The 25,722-nt window shown below is 58.4% G+C and overlaps 1 protein-coding gene across 3 annotated transcripts; it reads right to left on the reverse strand.

Annotated features, from left to right (window-relative positions):
* Positions 1-1,122: 1,122 nt before the first annotated feature.
* Positions 1,123-18,200, reverse strand: TTLL12 (tubulin tyrosine ligase like 12). 3 transcript variants are annotated; one of them, XM_040637672.1, is made up of 14 exons: positions 17,981-18,193; positions 14,018-14,190; positions 11,742-11,940; positions 10,845-11,004; positions 10,625-10,758; positions 8,449-8,525; positions 7,099-7,215; positions 6,812-7,006; positions 6,367-6,478; positions 5,513-5,664; positions 5,078-5,159; positions 3,183-3,251; positions 2,466-2,604; positions 1,123-2,160 (listed from the first exon to the last, which is right to left on the reverse strand). In XM_040637672.1, exons 1-14 carry the CDS (start codon positions 18,155-18,157, stop codon positions 2,009-2,011), a joined length of 1,938 nt encoding a protein of 645 aa, XP_040493606.1. In that variant the 5' UTR covers positions 18,158-18,193; the 3' UTR covers positions 1,123-2,008. The 3 variants fall into 3 exon arrangements, 2 of the variants coding, with proteins under 2 accessions (XP_040493606.1, XP_040493607.1); XR_005836787.1 differs by lacking the exon at positions 1,123-2,160 and adding an exon at positions 2,890-2,955 and having other exon boundaries at positions 17,981-18,199; XM_040637673.1 differs by lacking the exons at positions 1,123-2,160; positions 2,466-2,604 and adding an exon at positions 2,956-3,046 and having other exon boundaries at positions 17,981-18,200.
* Positions 18,201-25,722: the final 7,522 nt, after the last annotated feature.

A 25,722-nucleotide genomic window follows, 5' to 3' on the forward strand; every position in this document is an offset into this window, starting at 1 on the left:
GCGTCACGGTGCTGGCCGACAGAGCTCATGGCCCTCCTGCATCAGCTTCCTGGACCCTCTGGCTGCCCTAAGAGCAGTTAGGGTCTCCCATCAACCCCATTCTCAGGGTAAGGAAAGAGGAACGAAGAGATTCCCATTCCGAGGCCCCAGCAGCGTGTGCCGAGCCAGGATTCAGGGCTGGCATGAGGACGGGGCTCCCGGGCATTGCCCCTGATGCCGAGGCGGGTCTCAGCTCAGTTGTCCCCACTGCGTTCCGCTCTGAAATGGAACCAGTGCTGGGAATCCAGCTTTGGGTGCGGAATCTGCTGCGGTCTGAGTGTTCCCCCAAATCCCTAGGTTGAATCCTACCCCGCAATGTGATGGTCGTGGGAGGTGATCAGGTCACGAGGGTGGCGCCCTCATGAATGGGGTCAGTGTCCTTGTAAGAGACCCCACAAAGCTCCCTTACCCCTTCCCACACATGAGGGCACAGGGAGAGAATGGACATCTGCCATCTGTGAGCCAGGAAGAAGGCCCTTACGGACGCCCCCGCCTCCAGAACCGTGAGGAAGGAACACCTGTCGTGGAAGCCCCCGGTTGTGGTATTCCGTTACCGCGGCCCTAACGGACCCAGATGGGCACCTGGCAGCTGAAACAGCATCTTCTTGCTCTCGCTTCTCCAAGTGGACATCCTGATATTTCGGGTTTTTTCGACGACTCGAACAGGAAGGCAGCTGACACACGGCGCCAGGCCTGTGGTTCCCGGGCCTCCACACACACAGGGAGGCCGAAGTCAGGAAGGCTACGTCCTTGCGCTACAGATCGTGTCGAGCTCTCCGGGGAGAAATCCAGAGACAAGGCGTCCTGCTCTCTACACCTCGGCCTGGCCGGAGGGCAGGGCCGTCTCCCCAGGCGACAGGCTGAGGTTCTGGGTGACAGAGATGATGGACAGACACACGGACGGGAGGCACAGCCAAGTCCCGTTTTGCTTCTTGGCTTCAAAATGAATCAAGCTCCCTGTCCCCCAGTTCCCCCTCCCCAGCCGGGAGGCAAACTCGCCCACCAGCCTGTCAGCCGGGCTGGGGCCACCACGGCTACGCCAAACACACCAGCATCTGACTCCAAATCGCAGAAACAAAGTTACAGAAATAATAAGAATTTTTATATTTTCCTCCCATAAATGAAAAACTAACAAAAATCCAACATGTTGACTCTAGACTCTGGTGGAAGATGGCATCTGACGGTAACGTCAAGTTCTCCCTGGACTCGTCTTCCTCAGCTGTCCACTGCCTGCCGCTCCGCCACCCACACTTGTCCCCAAGGCCCCAGCCGACGGCAGACAAGGGGGAAAGCATGCTGTGCCCGGCGGGCAGCCGGGTCTGCCGGGGCCACAGACAGGAGGATGGCCTGCTTTTGCCAACGGACGGGCTACAGCAGCCAAAGGCTGCGGCCTTCCTGACCGGGAACTTCACAGGAAGCTTGCTGGTAAAGTTTGGTCGAGATTGGGAAACAAGAAGGCTGGGTCTGGGAAGCAGGTTCCCAGGTATTCTGGGAGTGCAGGGGTGCAGGGTGGGACCCTGACCTGACACCCTGCCCCGGGGGAGTCGTGATGCACGAGCAGACACTCTGGAGAAGCAGCCCGCCTGGACCCTGTTCATGTGCGGGCTCCACATGGGCTGCTGGGGAAACCTGTTTGTGGGGATACCTCGTCGTGCTCCCCAGAACCCGCATCCGCTAACACCCTGGGAAACACAGCAGCCCGGGAACCAGACTCTGCGAAAGCCCTCGGCTGAGCATGGATGGTGGCAAGGGGAGTGCGGACGGGAGCCTGGCACTCAGCCCTGGGACTGTGTGACTGGCCCTGCTCCTGACCTCGGAGGGAGGAGGACCCTGAGCCCCCAGAGGTGGTGTGGGGACAACAGCTCGAAGGTGAGGCTGTGCCCGAGGGAGGAAGGGAGGGGGCTCTGCAGAAGTAGCTCCGCGAGCTGAGGCTGGAACGGGCCGGCACGCGCCGCGGAGCTGCAAGCGCCTAGACCAGGCGGGTGACATGGCAGTGGCTGGGCTCGTCCAGGTACAGGGTGCTGAAGACGTCATTGAAGAAGCTCGGGTGGTACCTGCAGGCTCGCTCACAGTCCGGGTTGAAGTTCACCTCTAGGATCTGTGGCTGCATCATTCGCTTCCCTGATGGCACGAGAGCACAGGGCATCTCACTCCCGGGTGGCTGGCCAGGGCACGAGGTCCCTGGTCCCTTCCCTTCCGAGCTCCCTCCTGACACCGCCGCAGCCCGCTGGCCCTCAACGGTGTGCCTCCCACACCAGATCTCCCGGCGAATCTGAGGCAAAGGACCATCTAAGCAGCACTGAGCAGGGCGAGGAAGCGGAAATGCCCTCTCTGTCCCCGGGGCGGGTGGGGGAAGGCTGGATAATCAGCTTTGGGTAAGTGGAGGGGGGCGTGGTTTGGATTATGGGGCGAGGGAGCCCCCTCACCATCTGGACGGTTGTCCCACTTGAGCATGAGGTCGATGGCATACACAGCCCGGGATGAGGGATAGTCGCAGAGGCCCAGAGGCGGTGGCTTGGCACATGCCACTTGGAACAGCTCCGTGAAGGCCTGGAAGATCTCAGCCTGGGGAAGGCAGAGGCAGGGTTGGGGGCTGCACGGCTCTGAGGCTGGGACCAGCCCCCAGAGCAGCTCCTTACATGGCCTCACTGCGTCTGCCTCTATCTGAGCGGGGCCCCAGATGGCTCACGATCCCTCCTCCTGCAGCCTTTGTGTCGACCCCTGGCTGTCGTCGCCTCCTCCGACACCTGCCCCTCTCACTCCGGGCATCTGACCACTGCTAGGCTGCCTGGCTCCTGCCTCGGAGCCCCCAGCTCCCCTCCGCACCAAGGCGCACAGAGCAGCACTCACTCCAGGATGTGGGGGCCAGCCTGGGTCTCCAGCTGTGTCCCTGCTGTCCCCTCAGGTCTGCAACTTCTGGGACAGGTAGAGCCTACTGCCATCTGGGTGTCCCGACAGTGCTCCCCATCCCCTCCAGGACAGCCCACGAGGCCGAGCTGGAGGAGGGCTGCAGCACACGCAGTCTCCTTCACCAGCCTCAGTGGGAGGGGCAGGACCACCCCGGGGACGCAGGACCCCCACCGGCCCGACGCCGCCAGCCCACGAGGGAAGCCCCGGCCTCCGCAGCTTTGCCCAGGACTCACCTGGACACTCCTCCAGGGAAATTCTGGGTACTGCTTCTCGAACTCAGGGATGAACTCATCATAGTGCACCTGCGGACACACGCCCGTCACGCTCTGCCCGGGGCTGCCTCCGGCCAGGGAGCGGGGAGGCCCGCCCGTGTTAGCGTGGAGCCTCTGGCACTCGCGGGGGCCCCGTGTCAGCGCCCGCAGCCCATCCAGCACTTCCCACCGCTGGGCACAAATGGGAGGCAGGAGACGGAGTCTGAGCTCTGGGTCTTACTCTGTGAGTCAGGACAAGCGGATTTACTTGCCAGCCTCACTGTCATCATCTGTGAAATGGGACAGTGCTCCCTGTCCAGGACTTATTTGCTGGGTGGACACAGCACCACACTGGTCTCAGGAGAGTATGCTGGAGGCAGAGCATGGACCCAGGCCTGAGCTCACCGCTCAGCTCCAGCTCCGAGTGCCTGAGGACGGCAAGATCTCCCAGGCCAAGACCTCATCCGAAACACGCGTGCGCAAGCCGGCAGGGAGCTCGGGTTTCTTCCTGAAGGGACAAGCCAGGATGGGCTCCCTACGGAAGCCCAGTGCTCACATCCTGCTGGCGATGTGCCCCCACACACGGAAGCTTCCGGGGAAATGTGACCCTTGGGGTGCCACACTCACAATAGAGAGAAGGCACTCAGTTCTCTCCGAGCCAACTTCCAACCACGTCCCAGGGCCCCCCTGACGACTCAGGGTCCTAGGGACCAGCCTCTGACGCAGCCCAGCACAAGCAGCAGCAGCGGGGCTGGGCGTGCGTGTGGGCACGGCCACCCTGCTGCCGCGGTCCGCCCTCGAGGACTGCTGAGTCACGGGCACAGCAGGGTGTCCCCGGGAGTGTTCAGTGCAGCACGCTTACTGTTTACTGATCACGGAAACCAGAAGTGACCTAAATGTCTACTAACAGGTCAATGACAAGAACATTCCAGACAAGGACGCCCCAGCCACATTTAGCAATAATGACAAATCTACACACGTGGTGCTCAGGGAAAAAAGAAAGCCAAGGAAGGATTTGCTCAGTAGGATGACATTTACACAAAAATTTGCACATACGTATCTACAGCTATAGATATATACGCAAAACCAACATCTGAATAGTTTCGGGATATACTTATGCTGAAAAAAATCAAAACATGCCTGGAAAGGATAATTATCACATTCAGAAGCACGGCCCACCTTGTGGGAGGCAGAGGAGAGGCCACCTGCAGGCCTTGGGGTGAGCTGGGTGGGTGAGGGGGTGACTGGGTGTATCCTACCTCCCGTTGGCCTGAAACACCCACGGACCAGCCAGCAGGTCAGGGAGGACTTTCAGGATGATGCGTGAGGCAGCCTCTTTTTCCTTGCCTCCTTCCTCCACCCAGAGCTAGCCTCGGCCTCTGCCTGGGCTAAGCCTACCCGTCCCCGGTGCACAGTACCTGTCCCAGGTGCACTGCTGGCCAGCTGGGGTTTGAGGCCCTCACCTCGGAAGGAGCTTTGCCCTGATGTCCCTTTGCTCAAGGTGCCCGGACAGCATGGGGGGGGGCATGGATCCAGGATCCAGGCAGGGTCATGGGCCAGCAGCGGCAGCCTGCCCCGGGGGGCCATGTGACATGCACTCCGTGCCTCCCCACCCCACCTGTCCTTGTGCTGGGAGGGGGTGCTGAATGGAAGGGAGTCTGTGCCTCCAGCTGAGACCTGCCTGGCTGACTTGCCGCAGGACCTGGGGGGCCTCGGGCACCTCAGACAGAGCGTGTGCCTCTCAGAGCTGCGGGGGCTGCTGTTCTGAGATTCACACACGTACCGGAAGGCAGCTCCTCTCACGGTCTACGAGCCTGCCCAGAAGAGAAGCCGATGGGTGTGGGTCTGGGTCTGTACCTGCCTCCAAGTGAACCTACCTGCTTCAGCACCACTTCCGGGTCATAGTTCATGACGGTGAAATGTTTCTCATAGTCGTCCAGGTCATCAAGTGCGAAGGGCCTGCAGGAGGAGCGCACAGACACGGGAGGATCCTGAGTAAGGCTGCGTCCCAGCAGGGACGGTGCTCCGAGACCCGCCAGACGCCAGTCCCCCATCGGAGCAAGGGGGCGGCCCCACGGCCCCTCAACGTCACCGGGATCCGCAGCTGCTGGTGCCTGTTTGACAGTGACAAGCCCGCTCACCTCCCCACCCATGGTCGATGCAGGCAGGGCGAGAATCCCCTCCAGGGAACAGGCCCGGACTAAGCGGGGCCACCTGCTGGGTGTGTGGTGGGGACAGAGCTCCAGGACAGACTTTCCGACCCCGAGATAAAGAGGGGCCCCGTCGCCCACCCCAGCCAGCCTCCCAGTTACCGGTTGGAGAAGCGCAGCCAGAACACGTCATATACAAACAGCCTCAGGGGCTTCACCGACCGCAGAAGCACAACATAGCGGACATCGAACTTGACCGGCCCCACGTCTTCTCGAAGGAACAAGACAGGACTTTCAATGTATTTGGACACGACCTGGAGGACACGGACACAGGGCTGCAGGCAGCTCTCCCCTTGCCTGGGCCCGGAGGCAACCCAAACTCTCCCCATCAGCATCTGTCCCCACGCCCGTGGGACATCCAAACACTGTCACCACACCCTGGAGAAACAGGCACGCTCCTGCCCCGGCCCTGGGAGTCCTGCGCCTGGCTCCTTCCTCGGTCTTTTCAAACCCTGTCTGGGCTGTGGCAAGTTCTGTAACTCCACCTTCACTTCAGCTCAAGGGAAAGATCCCACCAGTTTTTCGGTTTTGAATACTGCATACAGTGCTCCATAATCCTGACCCCTCCTCTGCTGCCTGCACTCCGCTCCGCAATCCCACTGGCACGCGCTCCTTGACCAGTAACCCCCTTCCCCCGACACCACTCGACGTGCCCTGTCACTACAGCACCCTCGCCTAGGGGCTCCCGGGCCTGGCCGCCTCCCTCCTGCCGGGCGGTCACACGTGGTGCAGCAAGTGGGGACTCTGAGGTCAGACACACCGGGGACAGCTCTGGACAAGGGCTCCCCCCTCACAAGGACAGTCACACAGCGCCCTCCTACTGGCCAGGACACTGGAAGGAGTGGGGTCGGGGCTTCAGAGGTACCAGGACCCACCCCCACGGGTCCCGACACCCGAGTCCCCGTTGACCCATGGTCTCGGCAGCCAGCCTGTGCGCCCGGCGCCACGAGGCCCACCTTGGGGGTGCTCTCGCGGTGCCGGATGATGCTGTGGAGGCTCCTGGTGATGTGGGTGTCCAGGCTGCGGGCCAGGTTCCAGGGCTTGCAGATCCAGTGGTTGTCCTGGCCCCTGAGAGCACACGGGGTCGGCTAGGCTGTGCCCCGCGCTCACCTTCCCAGGACCACGGCAGCCTTAGAAGAGGGGCACCCAAGCTCTCCCAGGGAGTAGCAGGAGGTGTCTCAGAGGGGATGTGAGGGGCAGGTCCTTGGGGAGCAAGGACGGGCTTGCTTGAGCCAAGACACGGAGAGGTCCGTGGTGGTCCCAGCTGGCGGCAGGGCCCTGTGCCCACGGCTCCTAGCGCTGCGGCCGGCACACAGGTGGTGCAAAGCCAAGGAGCAGGCCGGGTGGGGTGGGGGGCGGCTGTAGGAGTGTGACAGGTGCTCCGTGGAGGGCGGCCCTTACCGCCGCTCCCGCTGCTGGAAGTAGCTGACGAACTGGGGTAGCTCGGTGCGCAGGTTAAAGGTGCGGGGCAGCCAGGCCGGGCCCTCGGGGCCCCTGGCCCGGCGCGCGACAGAGGCCAGGCAGTCCTTCACCGTCAGCAGGTTCTCACAGGGGAACTGGTTCAGCAGCACGCTGGGCCGCTCCTGGCTGAGCTTCCTGCGGGGCCGAGGCAAGTGCACGCGGCTCAGGGGCGGTGAGGGGCTCTGGAGTTGGTCCCTGGACCCCCGGCCCGGTAGGGGGTTGCTCACCTGTAGTCCTTGAAGTGGGAGAAGTTGTAGAGAATGTCTGCGTCCGCCTCGCTCTGGGTAAAGGTGAAGCGTGGGTGCGTGAGGTGGCTGAGCACCTGCTGAATGTCCGTGTAGACCCTACGGGGGGAGTCGGGCTGAGCCGGGCGCCCATCGTGCTCGCCACACCCCTGGGACTCGGGGGCTCCCCACCCTGGGCTGATGTGGAGGAGGATGAGGCCGGGTATATATTCCACTCTGCAGTCCTAGCTCAGGCCCTGAGGTCGGACAGGCAGGGTTCCACCCCACGCCCCCTGCTGGCCGGCCGAGGGTGGGGCGGCTAGGACTCTCCTGACCCCAGGGTCCCCACCTCTAAGATGGGATCACAGCCCAACACATACTTGTCACTGGGGTGACACGGGATAACCTGAGTGTCTAACAGATGCAGACTTGCCTCCCACATGGAAACAGGAAGGACTGACCCAACCAACCTCCCTGGACACGCTAAGAGCCCTGCGCTCAGAGAAGGCAGCTGGCGGCCGGGTGCCTGCAGGGAAGTGTGCGGCCAAGACGGCCCTGGACAGGGCCCCGTTCCACAGAGTGCTCACTGCCGCCTGCCCGGCCCTCGCTGGCCCCGGGCAGAGGGGAGGACAGAGCCCGGAGCCCATCTGCTGGGGGTGGCAGAGACAAGAAGGCGGGAGGGTGGCCCGGCCCAGGACAGCGGTCCAGGGGAGGAGATGAAGTGGACTGCTGGGGCCGGGCCAGCATGAAGCGTCTGGCCTGTGGCTGGAGCCTGGGGCAGGACTAAGCAGGAGGCCGCGGTGGGGCCTCTGACCCTGAGGAAGGACGGACACTGGGCAGTGGGCCTGGGCACCAGGAAGGGCCCCTGGGCTGCCTGGCTGGACCAGGCTTGGGTAGGCAGAAGCCAGTCAGGGACCCGCCTGTGAACCTGGTCCACATCCAGGGGGCGCAGCACTGCGTGCCCACCTCCTCGCCTGTACAGCGGGCCGTCTGCTTGCACCTGGCGTCCAGCCCACCTGGCCTTACCTTCCCACCAGTCCCCACCTGCAGGTACCTGGGAACAGTCCCTCCTGGCAGCCAGCCGCCTCTGCCAGGCGCCCCACACATTCCCTGACCTCAGGAGCAGGCCTGGCTGTGTTTTCACCCCAGGACCCGAGGAACAACCCCCCCCCCCCACCTTCACAGCACTCTCTTTGTGATCCTACTACTCTGCCCCTGGCTTCCGTCACCACCGTGCCACCGGGAGACGGCAGGCGTGCTGAGCGCCTCCCCGTGCCTGGCGCTGTTCTCGGAGCCGTGGGAACTCGGGGGGAGCAAGGAGGGTCATCATGAGCTAAGAAGGGGGCTACGTACTTGAAGACGTGGTCGCAGGGATACGCCACTGGACTGATGGCAAGTGGCAGCTTCTCCTTGTTTTCCTCCAAGATGGCCTAGAAGGAAAGCACTGAGGGTAGAAACAGACCTTCAAGATAGGGAGAGGGCACACACGCCATCCTGGCACATGAGGGGGCACCCCCGGACCCCAGGCACAGCCGTCCAACAGGCATAGCAGCGGCCAGAGCCCTTGAAACACCCCGGCCCCGGATTCTGGGGCTCAAGGCCCCTCGGGGGCTGAACAACCCATTTGTGTCCAAAGAAGAATGTAAGCACTGCTCTAACCCTCAACGCCCCCGCCAGATCGTAGCAGCTGAGAGGGCGTCAAGCCCGTCCTGGCGGGGGGCTGCCTGGTCCTCGTGGCGCCCCGAAGTGCTGTTCCAAGCGTAAGCCGTGTGGTGGTTCAAAACACACCCACAAGCTCCGCGACACTCCCTTCGAAAGGCAGAGGCAGGCGTGCGAGCGGGCCCCGCGGAAGCGCGTCCTCAGCCCCATCAAGGCTCAGAGGACGTGGTCCGGCCGACAGCCGGACTCCACTTCGAGAGGGGCTCCGAGTACGAAGCACCCCCATCTCCTGTCCCACCGAAAGTGGCTGAGATGACAAATGTCTGCTGCGTTAGGCCGCTCTGGAGTAATTTCCCACCCCGTGATAGTGAACTCATACCAGCGGCCCCGGGCCCAGCGCACAGGCCCAAGCTGGATGGGTCAGATGGGGAAAAGCAACCAGACAACTCGAGTTTAGCCTCATCTCCTCTTTCTGGACAGCACAGGGTGCCCCAAGGAAAAAACAACTACTAACTTGAATTTCTGGGTAAATTCAGCTGGGCAGTCCCAGCTCAGGCCCTGAGGTCGGCCAGCCAGGGTTGGCCCCACCCCGTCTGCTGGACCCACCTCAAGATCAGGAAGCCTTTGTCCCCACGCCATTCTTAAGCCTTTGCATTCACCCATTTACTAAGCACCTTCTAGATGTAATTACCCCGGACTCAAGACGAGTGTTCACACAGTTCCCTGCACGGACAGATCAGCTACCACGGGCGTAGATAGAATTCATGGGAAGGTGCCAGGAGGTCCCACCACTACGCCCAACCTCTCCCAAACCACGGCACTCACAGAACAGCTAGCACCCCACGGCGCTTCCCATTCTCACTCGGGCGAACTTGTCCAGGCCTTTCTCCAACCCTCGGAGGCACTCAGTGAATGAGTGATGTGCCCGTGTGGGCAGGAACATTTCAACACAGTGGGGCAAGGCTTGCAGCCTCCGCCCACAGGCTGTCAGGGCCCCTGGTGTTGCACCCCAGCTCTCCCACCAGCTGTGTGACCTTTGGCAAGTTACTAAAACTCTCTATGCCTGTTTCTTCATCCTCAGCAAAATGAAGACAGAAATAGAACCTCAAGTCCTTATGCTGTAAGGACTAGTCAAGCGTGCCTGGAAGTGCCAACCACAGGCTGGCTCATGGCCTCGTTCCAAACCAGGACCAGCCAATGGGAATCGGTGGCAGGTGATCAGAGGGTGGGGGAGGAAGGTGAGGGGGGCCCGGGGGTGTTCCCTGCCCAGCCCTGCCTGATCTGCTAGTGGCTATGTTCCTAGAGGCTCCGCCTCCTCTCCAGCTCACAGCCTCCCAAACCCTGGCTCTCTGATTTGCCCAAGAGGATGCCAGAGAAGCAAGCGCCTTTGCTGCCCGTAACAGCAACAGTAATGACGACACGACTGGCTGAGGGCCTACTGTGTGCCGGAGAATGCACCGTGCGATGCTCGAACAGCGTCCTCACACCCCCGGGGAGGAGGAAACAGTACGGAGTCAGGGCTCATAACCAAGCCTCACGGCCCACATGTGCCCCCCAGTGCTGGCAAGGAGTCCCCCAAAACGAGGAAGAGCAGCACTGACCACCAGCGCCCCCAGCTCCGACCCTCTGATGGTGAGGTTCCCGGCCTCAGGCCCTGGGGTCTGGGCTCGGTGCTGGCAGCCAAGCCGGGTGGCCAAAGGCGGCTCTTGTTCGCTCCCTGAGCTCTGAGCCCCTTGTCTCTCAGACGCTCCCCAACTCTTCGCTCCCTCCCACAGTAGCCAGCTGGCGTTCAGTAACATTTGGTGACTGAAGAAATGTTCCAGAAGCCACCAGGCCAAAAGGCCGTGAGGTCGGAGGCAGACAGTCACACCTGGTAGTGCTCATCGGGCGGCTCGGGCGTGGAGGAGCTGAAGTCCAGCAGGTCGGCGGGGACCCAGGGCAGCAGCATGCATTTCCGGATCAGCGGGTCAGCCTCTCCGTAGGCAAAGTCCCGGGTCACCTCCTCTGCATCAAGACACGTGGCCCATCAGGGGGCAGCAGGAAAGCAGGGCCTGGGCCCGTCCTTCAGGGTGGGCAGGTGTGGCACTTACCGCCCGTGTCCAGGTCCCGCAGGGGCCACAGCAGCGTGTAGGCCACCTGCTGGGGCATGTAGAAGAAGGGCGCCGTGGCGAAACTGGGCGTGTCCGAGTGCTGGATGCGCGAGCCGAACTCGTCCATGATGTACCATACCGGCACCTTCTCCTCGGCCGTCTGGAGGCAGAGCACACACAGCAACCCGTGTCCACTGGTCCATCTGCCTGCCCCTTCTGTTGTGCACCCCCCGACCCATCCATGCACCCAGACGATGACCCGACTACACCCAACTCCCAGAGCCTAGAGTGTCTACCACACAGGCCCGGGTACCCTTAACCAGGGGCCCGTGGGACCATCCTGGGCAGACCGGCCGACTAAAGTGTGACTGCTTGTATGGGACAGGTACGTGGACTAAGGCACTCAATCTGGCGGCTACATGGATATGTCTGGCAGGGAGAGGGCAAGGGGGGCTCCCTGGAGGAGGTGACATCTAAGCCGAGACCATGAGAAATAACTTGTCTTCTCCCACACTAAGAGTGGTAAGGGGCTGAAGCATGAGGGTGGGTCTGGGGAGGCTGGTAGGAGGGGTGGCGATGGACACTGAGGACTTGTGCTAAAGGGACACAACTCTTTGGATGCCAGTAAGGAAACACTGAGGGCTTTTGAGGGATGACAGAACCCGAAGGCACCGGGAAACAGGCAGCCCATGTCCAGGGGTCTGAGAGAGGGTCATGTCCTGTGAGCTCGAAGGCCCCCAGACACCCGGGTCCCCGGCGCCGGCTGGCCCAAGGCAGAGTAACAGGCCCATAACGGAGCCACAGGGAATGAGGGGGCCCCGGGAGAGGCGTCTGCTCATTTTTGGGGTGAAGGCCCCTGGGGCCAGGTCCTGCCTCCCCCGGGCTCCCCCTGCTCACCCCATGGGCCAGCTGGTAGGTCTGGTTGAACCGCCACATCTCCTCCAACACCAGGTCCTCGGCCTCGGTGCTGGGCAGCTCGCCGTGGAACTCGATGCCCATCAGGTTGGCCATGCGGTGCAGCAGCCCGGGCACTTGCTGCAGCTGCTGGCGCGCGCGCTCCACGCGGCACGTCCAGGCGTGGTCGATGAGGAAGATGCTGCGGGCCGAGAGCGGGCGTGAGGCTGCTCACGGGCACGGCAAGGAGGGGCCCGCAGAGGGCTCTGCCTCAGGAGGGTGGGGGAAGGCCTGCAGCTGTGGCCTGGGGAGCTTCCTCTTCCAATTTCTGCAAAAACCATCAGGGTCCCTACCTCCTGTCTGGGGGATGGCACGAGATCAGAGGAGACAAATCATACAACGTGCTGAGTGTGCACCAAGTGCCTGTGTTCTTGCGGATAATGACCAGCCATCACTGTCACAGTAAGTGCCTCCAACTGCATTTGGACCGGCCCGTGCTCCCCACCTTGCTACCTGCAGGCCTAGCTCCGGCGGGCGGCTCAGCAAAAAGGCTGTGCACAGCGGGAAGCCAGGAGCAGGTAGACCTGCAAAGGAGCCGGCACTTGGAGCTCACTCCCGCAGGCCTGGGACTTCAGGGCACTTCCTGGGACACAGAAAGGCCTCTCTGTGGGAGAGGCTGCAAGTCCCCACACACCTGGACCCCTGCGGCCCACGCGCCCAGTCCCGCTGGAAGAGCCCGGGGTGGGGCCACCGCAGAGCACCAGGCAGGCATTCCCACTGCAGGCCCAGAGGCCACACCTGCCTCCCGGCCCCGCCCAGGGCAGGGCTGCTGGGACAGCACCCAGAGCCCTGCTGGACCAGGAGGCTCTGACACCCAGGGGTGTGTCTGCTGGGCAAAGTGGCCCTCACCTCCGTTCCCCTGGGCGACAGCAGATGCTCCAGTTCTTGCGCTGGGTGGCAAGATGAGTATTTATTCCATTGTGCTTCCAGTACTGTATGTTTGCATAGTCAAATGCAGATTTGTTCCCGCCCTCGTGCTCAGAGGTCATGACCAGGGGAGGCTGTGCACACAGCCGAGCTTCAAGGCGGGACACCTGGGAGTGACCCTGCGCAAATGCTCACGAGGGATGCTGCACACAGCAGGTGTGGAGAGAGGATGAAGTTGGGGTCTGGCAATCAGGGAAGACTCAAAGCTCACAGGGAGAAAGGCCCAGGAGCAGGGAGGGCTGTGGAGCCAGAGGAGCTGAAAATGCCCGGAGCTCCAAATGCAGGAATCCACCTGCATCCCCGCCTGTGTCTGCCTGGTGCAGAGGTGCGTGTGCCGAGGGCGCAGAGGGGCAGTGAGCTCCTTGAGGCGGCTGCTGTGCCCAGGGCCGCACAGGTGGGAACAGAGCAGGTGCACTGAGCTTCACGTGAACGGTGCGTCTGCAAGTTTCTGAGTCAGAGAGCGCGTGGGTGCAGGCAGCTGGCTGCTGTCATTACCTGTGTGGCCACTCCCGCCCCCTCGCAGGCTGCCCTGCAGAAGAGGTCGGCCAGACTCTTCCCTGAAGAGCTATGGACACAGGGGCCTGGAGAGGCTGGGAAGTTTCCCCCTCAAGGGTCCAGCAAAGTTTGGTAGACGGGCCTGAGGGCCTGCCATGGCTGGAGACAGCAACTCTTGGGCCCTAGGAGGCAGGAATCCCAGGGTCCAGTCTTAGCTCGGCCCCGCCCACCCTGTGGCCCTGGGCCAGGCCCAGGCCCAGGCCTGCTCTGGGCCCTGGTGTCCCCCCCACTGAGGAATCAAGCAGACCACACTGCTCACAGCCCGGGCATAAAGTCCTGGGAGAACCAGTTTGCCCGGCTCCACCCAGAGCCTGGGATTCAGCAGGACTGGGGCTAGGTCCTCAGAAAAGCCAGGGCTCACAAGTCAGGCTGCCTGGCGTTCCGCGCCCACCCTCTCAGCCAGCTGTGTGACTTTGGCCAAGTCCTTGCCACATCTCACTGGCAAAATCGGAACGCATCACCCCTCTGCTGTGGGACCCTACTGATGGCTGGGAGAGGTGTGGGGAGGCTGCTCTCAGGTCTGCCTGAAACATGACTCACAGGGGAGCATCAGGTCATCAGTGTCGGGGCGACCCGACCGTGGGGCCCAGCTGGAACCTCGGGTGGCCACAAGCGCCCGTCACACAGCAAACACCAGAGCCTGCCACGGCTCTTCTCCCCGGAGGGGCCATCCCTGGCAAAATCTATCAGGGAGCTCGCCCTGCACAGAGGAGGGGCGTGGGGCCTGCAGCTCCTACCTGTTGGGGTCGGCCGCCTGGAGCCCGTTCTCGCTGGTCACGATGACCTTGTAGCAGAGCTCCCCGCCGGGGTTGGGCTGCTTCTTCCGCGCTTCCCGGGCCTCCTCGCCCTCACTCTCCTCTTCCACTTCCTGCACTTGCATTATCCCAAACATCTCCCCTGCATCGAAAACCTGGGGCCACAGCAGGGGTGTTGGCAGGCTCCCCGGGGCCCGAACTCCCGCCCCGCGGAGCGCCACACCCTGGCCTCAAGGACCAATGAAACCCCTCGGGAGAGGCAGGACCTATTTATTACCCACCTACCCATCTCATCGGTGGGGAAACTGAGGCTCCTAGAGATCAGCCAGAACTGTGACTGTAACCAGTCACCAGCTACCGTCCAGAGCCCTGCAGCCCAGGGGCCTGTGCTTAGAAGCGGGGCTGCAGGTGTGCGGCTGGATCTGAATTAACCTGGCCCCTGCTGCACGGGGAAATGTGTCTTGAAAGGCAGCGGGTGGCCCTGGTCAGGTCAGAGGTGAACCTAAGGGTTGGGATCTTGGTGGGACCAGGGATCTCAGTCCACTTTCACCAGAACAGCCAATCCTACGCCAGGGCGGCTGAGGTGCCCCAGAGCTTCCCACAGCTGTCGCGCCAGCCAAGCCAAGAAACGGTCTGGGGGGCACCTGGGGGGATCAGTCGTTAGGTGTCTGCCTTCGGCTCGGGTCATGATCCTGGGGCCGTGGGACCGAGCCCCGAGTCGGGCTCCCTGCTCCGCAGGAAGCCTGCATCTCCCTCTCCCACTCCCCCTGCTTGTGTTCCCTTTCTCTCAAATAAGTAAAAAAAGCAGCAGTTCAGCCTGCACAACGTGTGCTCTGCGGCTGGTCTCCTGAGGTGCTGGGTCAGAAAGATAAGGGCCTCGGTCCTTAAGTTTCCTTGCCAAACACACGCAGCTAGTGAAGACGAGCCAGCCTGCCCCCTCCAGCCAGTCACACACCGTGTGTCTGCCAAAAGTTGGCAAGGGGCCTTAGGGCAGATGCTGGAGCCAGGCTGTGGGGCCTCGAACAAGTCACTGAACCACGCTGTGCCTCAGTTTCCCCATCCATACAATGGGAACAGCAGAGCCTACCTCAGAGGGTTGTGGGAAAGATGAAATGATTAACAGACATCAAAAGCTTGGAAGAACCTAAGCTCAGCAAATGCCGTGTAAGCACCTGCCACCACCATCGCGCTTCCGAGACCAGCCTCTCCCCAGGGAAGAAGGCATCCTCCACCTCCCAGGAAAGCTCAGTGTTAAATCAATAAAAAAGTGCACAGAAAGTCCCTGGCACGAGCAGGGACTCAACAAAAGCCAGTTTCCCAAAACCCACTTCTCATGACCCTCACAGAAGCAAGCTTCATCCCGGCAGATGCAAACCGGCCCCCTCTTCAGGCACAAGCAGCTTTTTTGTGCTGGGCAGGCAGGCTCTCCGGGGTGTGAGGGCGAACCACTCGGGATCTTGCCTAGGCAGCAGGCAGCCGAGTGGCACAGTGGGGTAATGCTGGGCCACGCGGGAGGCCCGGGTAAATGGTGCTGGGGCCTGATAGGAGGTGAGCATTAAAGCAAGGGAAGATCTGAACATGTGGCCAGGGGCAGCGGTGCAAGGACCCCAAGTAGGGGCCCAGAAGCTATGGGTGGGGAAGGCCATGGAACAGGTGCAGCAAGCCAGGGTCCTTGGAAGACAAGGGAAGCTGCCTCAAGCCGGGTTCCCAAGCAGTCAGAGCTGGGGTGGGGGGCGTGGTTGGGGTGCTGCCTCCCCTCCAGGACAGAGCTGCTCAGAGGACTGGAATTCACACTCTGGGTTTCAACCTAAAACCCAAATCCCCAAATCATATGGGAGGGAGGGGGCACAGTGGGGTAGCCTAAGGCCTGGGGATAGAGGGCCTGCCTTCCTCCCAGCTGTGAAGTAAGGGTGACCACAATCCCTGCATGGAGGGACTGGAGAAGCCCCTAAGGAGGTTAGCGAAGGGGAGTGGTTCTACAGCTGGCAAGTTCCTGCCGGCAGGAAGAGTTGGAATTTGTTTTAAAACGCCCCCCATCCTTTCCAATGAAACTGATCTGAGGCAAGGCACCAGGGTTATGGGCCTTGTGGGGAGTTGGAGGGGCCCCCTGTTGGCAGGTGCCCTCCCCCACACCTGGGCCCAGGGCAGCAGTGGCAGGTTTCACTGGGAACAATGGATGCAGGTTTTGGGTCTAGTAAAGTGATGACTCACAGCTCTGCCCATAACCCCTAACGGCAAGGGAGGGTCATGGAAAAACACTGGCTGCCCCCTAGCAGAGCTTCCCAGCCAGGCAGAGGGGACCCTACACTCTGGTGATTGCCCACCACGTGCTGGCACCGGCTGAAGCCCATCTCAGGCCTCCCCACCCAATCCCCACTAAGACTGTGGAAGCCGGGGCTGTGTTCCACCGTCGGGCTTTCCAGATGGAGACTCCAGCTCAGACGGAGCAGCGTTGCCCAAATGAGGGTTTACTACCCACGGAGACTGGCTGGGCTAGGGCCAGGGGATTCCCACATTGGAACCTTCCACCCAGAACGAGGGCCTTCTTATCCTAATAAACCGGGGAGGGGGGGCGTCCCCAGCACATGCCTGGGACCAGAGCCAAGGGCTCAGGAAACTGGTGCAACAGAGGGCAAGTCATAGAGGAGAAGGAAATTCGCAAGAGGCAGGGATGTACTGAGTGCTACTGACTGTGTGTCTTTTTTATAACAACTATGTGCTTGGAGCAGGAGAGTACCTGGTAAACTCTGATTTAACACAGAAAACCTGGCTGAGAAGGTGGGGGTCTGTTGAGCGGCTAGGCTTGGGTGACAACCTCTTCCTGGCTCTGGGGCTCCACTTCATCACCTGCCCCAGTCTGTCTTGGCCCTGGGGGCAGCCCCCCACCCAAGAAGAGCCTTGTTTCAGCAAAAAAGCCCCCCCCCAACTGGTCGGTGAATGTGCTCTGGCTTCAGCACCTGGGCAAACGCTCCAAAACCAGGGCCCACTCATCAGCCAGCACCGTGGGGAGCCCCAGTGGAGGCCCAGGCTAGAGAAGGCTCGTGGGCAGAAGGGAGCCGTCCTCACAAAAGAGCAGAGGACCTGGACGCATATAAACCCTTTTGTTTAGATTTCTGTCTCCCACAACCCGTTTTCTTTCATCTGCAAAATGAGGGTGACAGGGCTCAAATCAAATGATGACACAAGAAAGAATTCTATGGCCCGAACTGTTAAAGCCACACAAACTCAGGGGACATCTACTCTCCCTGGAGGAGGCAGTGGCTGACAGCAAGATACAGCTTCCCAAGTCTGACTTTGGGAGACTCACTTCCTCTTCCCATGACTCAGTTTTTTCAACCGCATAATGGGGATGATAAATCCGTGGAGCTCAGGTGTGTGAACTCAGTACACGTCCCGACACACAACGGAGGCGCACACACAGCCCTGGACCAGCCCCAGGCGCTGGCAGAATCGGGGCCACAGGTACTGGGCTCCTGCTGCCACTCTTAGGCCCCAAACTCTAGAAGCTCCTAAACCGCCAAGGAGGCCACGTGTAAGTCAGTCGGTCATCACGGCATTCGTGCTCTTCATCAGCAATCCTCTGTCCGTTTCTCCCGCCGCGTCTACGCGGCGCCGGGACACGGACACACCCCCAGCGCGTCTCACCCAGGCCTGCCCACTTCGGCAGAGGCTTCTCCAGCCCCGGAACGCGCTTTCTCTACTTCTCCCCCAGACGCCCAACCAACCCCGTAAGCACGAGTCCTCCAGGGGGCCGCCAGCCTCCCCGCCAGCGCACCTGGCCCGGCCTCCCCGCGACGCAACCCAGCGGCTCTCGGCCCGGCGCCCGCCCGCAGCCACACCCTTCCCGGTAGAAGGGTCCAGCGCGCTCCGCGCCCCCGCTTCCCCGCCCCGCATCCCGGTCCTGCCGGCCGGAGCCTCGCCCTCCCGCGTCGCCCTAGCCCGCACCTCGTGCTCCAGCTTGTGCAGGAGGCGACCCCAGTACCGCTCGGGGACCCCGGACGCGCGCAGCGCCGGGCCGTGCAGCGCCGCGAACTCGGCCCGGGCCCGCGCGTCCTCCTCCGGAGTCAGGCCCGGGTCGCCGCGCTCCGCAGGCGGGCTCTCCGACCCCGCGTCAGCGTCCATGTCGCCCACACCAGCGCCAGCGCCGAGCCCCACTCCGCCGCAGCCCGCGGGCCCTGCCCTCCCGACTTGGCCCGCCCGGCGCCCCGCCCTCCTCCCGAGGTCGCCGCGGTCCCCGCCCACCGCCCGCCCGGCGCCGGCTAGCGCAGGCAGCCGGGGGCCAAGCTCCCGGAGCCGGACCCGGAGCCCGGAGGCCCGGCCGGCCGAGGGGCGCGTGCGCGAGTGCGTGAACGCGCGGCCCTGCGCGGGGGGTGCGCGGGCGTGCGGCGCGTTGGGGGCTTGGCGCTGCCGGCGTGTGCGCACGCGCGCCGGCTGGGGGCGGTGTTTTCTCTCTCGCCCCGCGGCTGCTCCGGGGGATGCTGGGAGTGAGGCTGTGAAGCGTCCACGCGGTAGGAAGCGGAAGAGACTCCACACACTGTCCGGAAAAGGAACCTGAGGCTTGGAGACAGGGTTGTAGCCGACTCACCTTTGACGCCTTGAAGACCCCAGGGGTGGGAGGGGATCTCCGATTCTTTTGAATGAGTCACCAAATTTAGGTGCTGCAGAGTAGTGGCCCTTCCCAATTTCTGTACATTTGGATTCAATATGTAAATTTATTCAGTTAAGCCCGGTGGTGTTTCTTATAAGTGGCGGTATTGCAAAGGTATTTCTAAGTGCGATTTGCAGAATTTCAAGAATCTTGCTTTGAACGTTCTATTTTTTCAAGGTCTTCCGCGTTTCATTGTTGTGTTTACAACTTTGCAATTGTTGTAATTAGCTAAAAAGCGCGAAGGCTGATTTTTTTTTTAATTTAAAAAAAATTTCTTTTTTTGGTGCTTCCGTTACTGAATACTTAGATTAAGAGTTCTAAATTGTGTTTGGAGAAAATGCGCCAGTTCCAGGGACTTGTTCAGTGTCCCTGGGACACATAACGTTGGTATGCAAAGGTTCACACTTCAAAGTCAGGTGGTGAGGGGCACAGGAAAAAAACGTTCCTGCCATGCTCAAGTACTTTTTTGTATCTACCATCAGCTTTATCATGGAAATTTTGTAGTTCATTACTCTTAATTGTGAAAAAAATATTTGTGAATTTTGACAAGTATGATTTCTAATTCAGTTGATATAATTTACAGCTTGTTTGGATGAAATTACTAACCGCATCCAATTCCAAGTACATTTCTGCTCCATGGGGTTCTTAATTTACTAAGAACCTTGGTCCCTTTTGTTGTGCGGTTGAACTGTACGTGAATATTCTCCTTGCAAAAAAATGCCTTCGGGGGAGGGGCGCCTGGGTGGCTCAGTCCTTAAGCGTCTGCCTTCGGCTCAGGGCGTGATCCCGGCGTTCTGGGATCGAGCCCCACATCAGGCTCCTCCGCTGTGAGCCTGCTTCTTCCTCCACCACTCTCCCTGCTTGTGTTCCCTCTCTCACTGGCTATCTGTCTCTCTGTCAAATAAATAAAATCTTTTAAAAAAATGCCTTTGGTGTTCAACTTTTTAACTGAATTTAGCTGAGTAGCATTTTTTAAAGGTTTTATTTATTTATTTGAGAGAGACAGAGCACAAGCAGGTGGAGGGGCAGAGGGAGAGGGAGAAGCAGACTCCCCACCGAGCAGGAAGCCAAAACTGGGGCTCGATTCCAGGACCCCTTGACCATGACCTGAGCCAAAGGCAGACACTTAACCAACTGAGCCACCCAGGCGCCCCTAGCCGCTTATCATTCACAATAAGGTTGGTTTTTAACTTTGTGATGTGAGCCAGGAGTGAATGGTCAAGAAAGAATTCTTGAGATGTTTTCAGAGCAAAAAGGTGTTTTTATTAAAGCAGGGGGACAGGATCCGTGGGCGGAAGGAGCTCTGCTGGGGTCATGAGGAGTGATTGATTAAATAGTTTTAAGTTGGGAGGGGATTAGAGATAAAGGAAGTTTCCAAACGGATGTTCATGTGTTTCTAAAGAAGACATAGGATCCTGGAGATCTGGCTCTTGTCAAGCTAAGGTTGCTTTTTGCCTCTGGCAAAGCATTAAGACAATTGTGAGTTTCTTGAGAATGTCGCACTCAGCCGGACTCAGGTATTTATCAGTGGGCTGCAAGCTGACAGGAAATTGAATTTTACCTGCATTTCTTTTGCCCTTGTTCTCCTCATCACTTTGGATAGAATAAATTTCCGAAAGCTTAATATTGATTCCATGAATTGGATGGAAAAAAACCCAGCTTACGACTTTGATACACGCTGGCATCCTCTGTGGAACAGTTGCTCGGCCCGTGGAGCCAACACCCCCTCGGTGATGGCTTTGCTTTCCAAAGGAGGACAGGAAAACTTGGAATTAGAAGAATGAGTCAGGGGCGTCTGGGTGGCTCAGTCCGTGAAGCATCTGCCTTTGGCTCAGGTCATGGTCAAGGGGTCCTGGAATCGAGCCCCACTTTTGGTTTCCTGCTCGGTGGGGAGCCTGCTTCTCCCTCTCCCCCTGCCCCTCCCCCTGCTCATGCTCTCTGTCTCTCAAACAGATAAGTAAAATCTTTTAAAAAATTTTAGAAAAATGAGTGAAATGAGTGTAGAAAAAGTCATTTGACCTAAACGAAGTCATGACATAAGGAGTAACATGTCAACCCACCTCTGCAGCTGCACGTGTGTTCACCCATTTCTGAGCACAGTCTTTTTTTTTTTTTTTTAAGATTTATTTATTTGACAGAGAGAGACAGCCAGCGAGAGAGGGAACACAAGCAGGGGGAGTGGGAGAGGAAGAAGCAGGCTCCCAGCAGAGGAGCCCGATGTGGGGCTGGATCCCAGAACACCGGGATCACGCCCTGAGCCGAAGGCAGACGCTTAATGACTGCGCCACCCAGGCGCCCCTCTGGGCACAGTCTTTGAAAAGACTTACTAACTTTTGAAATAGATGCGATGCTTCTGAGTCAGCATTGTGTCGTCTGTTTTGGCTTCTGGTTAGTGACATCTCTTCAGCCCCCAGGGTGGAAGGTAAAAGCCAACAAATACCTTGTGGCAGCTTCAGTTTCTTAATTGACTTCGAGAAATGGAGGTTCAGAACTGAATTTTTAAAGAAAATGTGAACTCCGTTTTTGTAAGTGTCTTGCTCCGAAAAGATGTATTGCCCAAGAAGAACAAAATACAAATAAAGAACTTCTGCCATATAATGGGCAGTCTGCTGCAGCAAAAGTGTTCGGACTTGTCTGCACAGCCCAGAGCAGGACCCCTCAGCCTCTGCTTCCCACACACCTCTCATGCATACCTGCCCTGTCATTTCCCCCGAGGCCTCATGCCACGCAGGCTACAGAACAGCGCACAGATCAGGTGGTGGGGAGACGGGCGGCAGGACCTCCCTGAAGAGTCAGTGCATGATGCTATTATATTGTAACTCGGTAAGAATTATTACTGGCTTCACTGACCTGGACATCATGAAGAACCATGTGGTATTATCTATCGTGCCTTATAGTCTTATGCCTATGTAGATAGCATAGACCATACTCGTAATTATTTAGTGATGAGTAACCGTATGAAAACCTACTTGTCCTCTCTGACACCTCCCCCTTCCTCCCCTCTATATCAGTCTGGAGTTTATCTACGCCAAGGGACGGTAAATCCAACTGGGACTGGCTTAAGGATAAAGGGTCTTTACTGGCTCACACCATGTGATGGGCTGAATGTTTGTATCTCCCCAAATTCATATGTTGAAGTCCTAACCCCCAGTGTGACCATATTTGGAGAAAGGGCCTGTGAGGAGGTGATAAACCTTAAATGAGGTCATAGAAGTGGGGTTCTAATCCGATAGGGCTGATGCCCTTACAAGAAAAGGAGTAGATATCAGAGCCCTGTCCATGCCAAGTGAGGACACAGTGAGAAGCCAGGAAGAGAACTCTCACTAAGAACCAAATGGGTTGGCCTCTCGATCTTGGACTTCCCAGCCTCTAGAAAATAACTTTCTGTAGTTTAAGCCATGTGGTCTGTGACATTTTGTTATGGCGGCCAGAACTACCACATAACGCATAAGATGGGTGTTCATGTGGGCTTTAGGTCCGGCTTGCTCAAGGGGCACACAAGCATCACGGGGATCCGGTTTTCCTGTCTTGTCTCTCAGCTCAGCTCTTCTGTGCATTGGCTTTCCTCTCTGATAGGCTGTCCCCTTGTAGTCATAAAACAGCTGTAACAGCCCTGGCCTGCTTCCTCTCAGAGGTCACTCCTGCTGGGAAAGGGATCCTGAGTGTCTGTGTTTCTCTTGCACAATGGTTGGGTTCTGTGAACATCCCTGACCCACCCCTCTGACAGGACAGTCCCGTTTTGCATTCTCTTCCCCAAATGCAAATCCAGTGGTATCAGGTCTCCACTTGAAATCTCGCGTGGTTACCTGGTGCCCAGGAGGAAAAGCTCAGCCCTTCGGGGCTCCAAGGCCCTGCTGTCCTCTCCAGCCTCCTCTTAGCACATCCTCCCTCCCTCTTTGAGTCCTGCCGCTTGGCCATCTCCAGCTTTTGCCGGGGGTCTCAGGAGTTTCGCAGTTCCTCCTGCCTGGAGGCTCTTGCCCTCCGCTCCCCTCCTTAATTCCAACTCATTTTGGGGGGTCTCAGCTGCGTGGTTCTCCCTTAAGGAGCCACTGAACGTGCAATTTCATCGACATCAACTGCTGTCTCTGCTGCCCTCGCCACCAGGAAGAGAGAGAGAGAGGAAAAAGGAACTTCTATCCAGAAAATCGCAAGCCCAGGGTGACTTTGGCCCCTGAAAGCTTCTCCTGCCAAGGGCTGTGCTCCTAGTAGAAAAAGCGTTCTTCATACACCCTGGAGCCTAAACCCAACTTCACCTGTTGCTCAACTAAAGAGAGAGCGGTTGGCTTCCAAGCAGGGGGAGAGTCCACAGTGAGGCTGCAGGCTGCTCTCCAGGCTGGCAGCTTCCTAAGGAAAGGGGTTCAAACCCCGCTTTCCCTCTGCTATCCAGTGAAATACTGAACGCGTCTACCAGGAGAGAGAGGTAAGTGGTCAAGCACCAACAGTGCTGCACGTTTCCCCATCATACTCCATTCCGTCTCCTGGAAGGAAGTCCTTGCGCTGGAGGGGAGACTGGTTACTTCCACGCTTCAGAAAATTCTTTCCTCCCGTGTGGCCGTGTTTACCTAAACAATAGAATATTTAGTTCTGCTTGCTTTTCAGATTAAAGATATGACGTTATGTGCTCATGAAGTTTTCATTTCACTCCACATTGTGATGTTTTGTTGTGCCCTGCTTAGATCCGAACTGGGTTTGCTCCCATCTTCGACACCAGCCAGTTCTCCACCTCTCTCTGCTTCAGTCTGATTCTGACACGTCTACCTGGAGTCGGCACAGACCCCACGGGTTAAGGGCTCAGTCCCCAAAACGGCACCCCCTCAAGACGCCAGACACGTCCAGGTTGTCAGCTGTGCTTCTGACCAACCTGCTATCAATTCAGGGGGTGCCCGTGACCTCCTCCTTGGCTTTGATGATTTGCTAGAAAGGCTCACGGAGCTCAGGAAAGTGCTTTACTCACTATTACCGGCTTATTATAAAGGATACAACTCAGGAACGGCCGGATGGAAGAGGTGCATAAGGCAGAGTCTAGGGCGCCTGGTGGCTCAGTCGGTTAAGTGTCTGCCTTCGCCTCAGGGCATGATCCCGGGGTCTTGGGATCGAGTCCCGCTTCGGGCTCCCTGCTTGGCATGGAGACTGCTTCTCCCTCTCCTGCTCCCGCTCCCCGTGCTTGTGCTCTCTCTCTCTCTCTATGTCAAATAAATAAATAAAATCTTAAAAAAAAATTAAGGCAGAGTCTATGTTGGGAAAGGGTTGCGAGCTACTCTCACAGAACCCACACACATTCACCAACCTGGAAGCTCTCCGAACCTCGTTATGTGGGGGGTTTTATAGAGATTTCATTCCGTAAACCACCATTGATTAAATCATTGGCCATAGGCCAGGGGGTGGAGCTGGAAGGTCCAATCCTCTAACTAGGTCTTGGTCTTCCTGGTGACCAGCCCCACCCTGGAGCTCTCAGGGCCCAGACCCCAGTCCTTCATTAGTACCCAAAGGACATCGTTCTGGAGACTTCAAGGATTTTGAGAGCTGTGTGCCATGAACTGGGACAGAGACCAAATACCTATTGCTTATTGTATCAGAGAACGAATTCACATTCCGTGCCAGTTGCCTCTTTAAAGTATACAATCCTGTGGTTTTGAGCGTGTCCATTCGCAAGGGTGCGTGGTGTGCAAACATCACCATGGTCTAACTCCAGAACGTGTCCATCACATGAAAGGGAAACTCTCCACCCCTCCCGGCTCTTGGCAGCCGCTGATCTACTTTCTGTCTCCAGGGATTTGCCAGTTCTGGACGCTCATAAAAATGGAACCACACAGAATGTGGGTTTTGTGACTGGCTTCTTTCACGGAGCATAGCGCTTGCAAAGTTCATTCATAAGTTAGTGTGGGTCGGTATGTGATTTCTCTACATGGCTGAACACTACCCCTTTGTGGGGGGGTTCCCACACTGTGTTTGTCTGTAGAGAAGTTGATGGACATTTGGGCTGTTTCTACTTTTTGGCTCTTTTTAAAAAAAATTAAATTAAATTAATTAATTAATTTTACTTTTTGGCTGTTATGAGTAACACTGCTGTGAACATTCACGTGCACATTTTTGTGTCCACATACTTCAGTTTTCTTGGACGTCCACGCCCAGGCCTGGAATTGCCGGGTCATCGATGAAGTTTACTATCTGAGGACCTGCCCAACGGTTTTTGCACTTCTTTTGTTATACTTATTCCTAAATAGGTTATTTTGATGCTATTGTAGGTGGATTTCTTTTAAAACTAGGTGCCATGCCCGGTGTGGAGCCCGTGCCCCGTGTGCAGCCCAGTGCGGGGCTTGAACTCCCAACCCTGAGATCAAGACCCGAGCTGAGATCAAGAGTCGGATGCTTGGGGCACCTGAGTGGCTCAGTCGTTAAGCGTCTGCCTTCGGCTCAGCGCGTGATCCCAGGGTCCTGGGATCGAGCCCCGCATCACGCCCCGCATCAGGCCCTGCATAGAGCCCGCATCGGGCTCCCTGCTCGGCGGGAAGCCTGCTTCTCCTCTCCCACTCCTCCTGCTTGTGTTCCCTCTCTCCCTGTCTCTCTCTCTCTGTCACATAAGTAAATAAAATCTTAAAAAAAAAAAAAAGAGTTGGATGCTTAACCAGCTGAGACATCCAGGTGCCCCTAATGGATTTTTTCCTTAATTTCATTTTCGGATTATTCATTGTTGGTAAATATGCTGTAGTGTTTTGAATGTTGGTGTGTTGCTGGGGTCCGGAGCCGACGGCCAAGAAAGAACTCTTGAGAAGTCTTTGGTGCAAAATGGTGGTTCTATTCAAGCACGGGGACAGGACTCCTGGGCAGAAAGAGCTGCTGCCGCCCCCCCCCCCACTCTGGGATCAGTGAGGAGCAACTGATTATATACTTGGGGTTGGGGGAAGTAAAGATAAGGGGAGTGGCAAAAAGGATTTTCTTATGCTAAAGAAGACACACAAGATACTGGAGGCCTTGCCATTGTCAAGGTTGTTCTCCCCTCTAGTAGGGCATTAAGACAGTAGGGAGCTTCCTGGAGGAA

Source organism: Ursus maritimus, unplaced genomic scaffold (genome assembly GCF_017311325.1).
Source record: "Ursus maritimus isolate PB19 unplaced genomic scaffold, ASM1731132v1 scaffold_21, whole genome shotgun sequence".
Classification (NCBI taxonomy): Eukaryota; Metazoa; Chordata; class Mammalia; order Carnivora; family Ursidae; genus Ursus; species Ursus maritimus.